At 35.6% G+C, this 4,335-nt stretch overlaps 1 protein-coding gene across 1 annotated transcript; it reads left to right on the forward strand.

The window, feature by feature from the left end:
- The first annotated feature begins 295 nt into the window (after positions 1–295).
- Positions 296–2,827, forward strand: LOC141685467 (uncharacterized). The gene is made up of 8 exons (XM_074490563.1): positions 296–401; positions 489–540; positions 637–944; positions 1,049–1,301; positions 1,387–1,905; positions 2,050–2,217; positions 2,314–2,381; positions 2,484–2,827. Exons 1-8 carry the CDS (start codon positions 296–298, stop codon positions 2,825–2,827), a joined length of 1,818 nt encoding a protein of 605 aa, XP_074346664.1.
- Positions 2,828–4,335: the final 1,508 nt, after the last annotated feature.

Raw genomic sequence — 4,335 nt, forward strand, 5'->3', positions numbered from 1 at the left:
TCGGTTTGAAAATGAAGAGCTGGATGAGTTTAAGTTAGTCCTCATATCATCTCAATCTTCTAGCGGTAGACTAAACCATATTACTCCATCTGATGAAGTTGCTGCTTTCATTGTTAGTGATGATACGGATACCGGTGGTTTTAGAGACACGATTGTGAATTCCAAACAAGAAGGATGGAAGAGGATATATGAAACAGATCCACATTTCATGCAGTTGTAATATCCACTACTATTTCCTTGGGGAATTGAGGGTTATCATAAACGTATACCTCTGATAAGTAATAAATACTCTGAAATGGAGAATTTAGATGATGAAGACCTTGATCCTGACTCAACACAGAGGCGACATGTTTCACTAAGAGAATATTATTGTTACAAGATTATGATACGCACTTCTGAAGGTATTTATTAAAAGTAAGCAATGTGATTAGAATATAAAATACGTAATGGCTATGTGCATATTCTCACCATCGTCTCATTAATTTCAGGTTTAACGCCACACCTTGCAGGACGTTTGTGGCAACAATATGTTATGGATTAGTTTGCTGCCATTGAACAATATAGATTAGACTGGGTTTCAACGCATCAAACTACCATCCGTGCTGATTTGTATAATTCTGTGTGTGATGCTCTCAGTAAAGGAGACCATGATTCAATGCATGTTGGAAAAGCTGTTATACTGCCTGCTTCATTCATTGGATCCCAACGATACATGTCTCAATACTTTAAGGATTCCTTGGCGATATGTCGTGCAAGTCATCCATCCTTATTCCTCACCATGACTTGCAACTCAAAGTGGCCAGAGATACAAGAAATGCTTAAATTGTTGCCCAATGTTGATCTTGTTGATGCACCGGATATTATTTCTCACGTGTTTAAACTGAAGCTTGATCAGCTATTAGATTTGATTAAAAAGAAGAACTACTTTGGAAAGTGTATAGGAGGTAAATTTATTTTTCTGGACACCGACAATTTTACATTTAATTTTTTTAATCATATCTACACACATGCATATATTTAATATTTTCTTTACTTATGTTTTGCACAGTTATGCATGTAATTGAATTCCAGAAGCGTGGTTTGCCACACGTGCATATGCTAATCTGGCTGAGCCCTGAAAGCATACCTAATTCTATTGAAAAGGTTGACCAGTTGGTTTCTGCTGAAATACCAGATAAGAATTCTGATCCTATAGCATATGAAGCTGTTAAAAACTACATGATGCATGAACCTTGTGTTAAAGACTTATACACATCTCCATGTATGGTTAAAGGAAAATACATGCGTCATTTCCCAAAGAGGTCTGAATAAATAGAATGATACATATGTTCTGTAATAATTCTATTTTATTATTAATCTCGACGCATGTAATGTTTTGTTTTGCAGGTTTAATGGTAATACCTATTTTGACGATTGTGGTTTTCCTGTTTATCGGAGGCGTAACACTGGTAGAGTTATCAACAAAAAAGGGATCAACCTTGACAATCAATATGTAGTTCCATATAATCGAGATCTTTTATTGCGGTTTCAGTGTCATATAAATCTGGAAATTTGCAACAGTTCAAGATCGTTGAAATATCTCTTCAATTACTGTTTAAAGGGTCATGACACTGCTACAATATTATTGAAGAAGAAAAGTAACAAATCAGGGAGTGAACAAACTGCAAGATCCGTGAAAAATTTGGATGAGGTAAAGAATTTTCTTGATGGTAGATATGTTTGTGCATCTGAGGCATCTTGGAGGATTTTTGGGTTTGACATTCACCATCGTTCCCCAAGTGTTGAACGCTTACCAATACATCTGCAGATTTGGAGAATGTGTGCAATAACGCGACTTCCAAAAAAAAGTAAACTAGAGGCTTGGTTTGTAGCTAACAGTGAATTTCCACAAGCTCGAAATTTTACGTATTCTGACTTTCCCACCTAGTTTACATGGATAAAGAAAACTGCTAAATGGAAGCTTAGACAAAGATGTGATGTGGTTGGGAGGTTAGCAGAGGTTCATGCAACAACTGGTGAATTATTGTATCTTCGAATGTTGTTACTTAGATGTAAAGGTGCTTTATCTTTCTCTCAGTTGCGCACTATTGATGGAACTAGATATGATACATTTAAGGAAGCATGTGGTACTCTTGGTCTGTTGAATAATTACAAGCAATGGCATGATGCTTTGGAAGAAAATGCATTCTTAGCTATGCCAACCCAAATTTGTGCTATGTTTGTTAACATACTGGCATATTGTTCAGTGTCTGATCCGCTTGCGCTATGAGAAAAACACTGTCCAGCATTGTCATACGATGTTCTTTATATTAGGCGTAAGATTTCAGATAACATTCATTTAACACTGTCCGAGTATGAAATCCAGAACTATGCTTTAGCAGGTTTGTGATCAGTATTAAATACATGATACGTTTGTTACTTTGTAGTATATTTTTTATTATTTTTATTTAGATGTCGGAATATTTACCATTTTTTTTGTGCAGAGATTGAAAAGTTGTTAAATGATGTTGGTAAGTCCTTAAGAGATTTTCATATGACGCCATTTCCCGACGAACGATTTTTCCTCACTTTTGTCAATCGTCTTATTGTTGAGGAAACTAGCTACAATAAAGAAGAATTGAGACTTAATCATGACAAAGCTCATAAAAATCTGAACTCAAGGCAGCTGGATGTATATAATGCAGTTGTTGATAATGTAAACAAAAATAAAGGTGGAATGTTTTTTGTTTACGGGAGCGGTGGATGCGGTAAAACGTTTCTTTGGCAAACTCTTTGTTCACGTTTTCGATCAGAAGGAACGATTGTTCTTCCTGTTGCAGGCTCGTGAATTGCTGCTACACTTCTTCCAGGTGGCCGAACAACTCATTCTAGGTTTAAGATACCGCTTAAATTAGATCAGAGTTCTATTGCTGGAATAAAATATGGTACAAACATTGCAGAGTTGATGCAGCACACAAGTCTTATAATATGAGATTAAGCTCCAATGCAGCATCGCTATGCATTTGAAGCCGTGGACAGAAGCTTGCGAGAAATAATGGCTGCCGTTGATGTAGAATGAGGAAAAAGACCCTTTGGTGGTATTACAGTTGTTTTTGGATGCGATTTTCGACAGATATTACCTGTTCTGCCTAAGGCTGGAAGGGCTGAAATAGTGAATGCATCATTTAACAAATCCCGACTTTGGAAATCTTGCAGGGTCTTTCTTCTCAGTCAGAACATGAGATTACATTCAGGTAATTCTGAAGCTAGAAATAAAGTAATAACTGACTTTAGTAAATGGCAACTTGAGATTGGAGACGGAAAAGTTGAATGCATTGATACTCATCATGTAGATGTTGAAACTGAGTTTGTAGTTCCTGATGAATATGTTGTCAAGAGTCCCTTGAAAAGTCCCATTAAAACCCTAATTGACATTATATATCCAGATTTTTAGAATAACTTGCATTCATAGGAGTATCTGAGATCGAGATCTATTTTGACTCCAACAAACGTTGTAGTTGATGACATCAATGCACAGATTCTTGAAATATTTTCGGGTAATATGCATACTTATCTCAGCCAAGATTCAATTGAAGACTGGGGTGTTGACGAGAATGACTTTGATTCATCATTTCCAGTTGAGTATCTAAACTCCATAAATATGCCATGTATGCCTAAACATGAGTTGATACTAAAGGTTGGAGCTGTTGTTATGTTGATGAGGAATTTAAATCAAGTTATGGGTCTATGTAATGGTACAAGGATGATAGTTACTGGCTGCAAAAAAACAGTATAGAATGTCAAATTCTCTGTGGATCTCAAGTTGGTACGAAACATCTAATTCCAAGAATCGATATGGTCCCAACAGACACAAATTGGCCATTTGAATTTAAAAGAACACAATTTCCTCCCCAACTATGTCTTTCCATGACTATGAACAAGAGCCAAGGTCAATCATTGGACACAGTTGGATTGTATCTTCCTTGGCCCGTATTCTCTCATGGTCAGTTATACGTTGCAATATCCCGTGTTACATCTCCAGAAGGATTACATATTCTTATTGATGACGATAATGGGAAAAGCACAAATATAACATCAAATGTTGTGTTTGAAGAAGTTTTTTACAACCTTCCTAAATTGTGATAATATTTGATTTAACTAACTTATTGTAATTGTTTGACCATGAGTATTTTGTATTGCACATTTACAATCCTGACTAAGTTATTCATCATTTTATTATAATTGGTAGTATGAGATTTTTTTTTGTTATTAAATTAGAATTATCATCAGGTCATATTGGTTATTCATTCTCATATAACTACTAAGTAAAAGGCAGATTCTGGAATAGTTTTTTAT

This window comes from Apium graveolens, chromosome 9 (genome assembly GCF_009905375.1).
Source record: "Apium graveolens cultivar Ventura chromosome 9, ASM990537v1, whole genome shotgun sequence".
NCBI classification, from domain to species: Eukaryota; Viridiplantae; Streptophyta; class Magnoliopsida; order Apiales; family Apiaceae; genus Apium; species Apium graveolens.

Coding starts and splice junctions, on each gene's coding strand:
- LOC141685467 (XM_074490563.1), top strand. CDS start 296: ATGGAGAATTTAGATGATGAAGACCTTGATCCTGACTCAACACAGAGG. Junction 402..488: donor TATGATACGCACTTCTGAAG/GTATTTATTAAA, acceptor CATTAATTTCAG/GTTTAACGCCACACCTTGCA. Junction 945..1,048: donor CTTTGGAAAGTGTATAGGAG/GTAAATTTATTT, acceptor TGTTTTGCACAG/TTATGCATGTAATTGAATTC.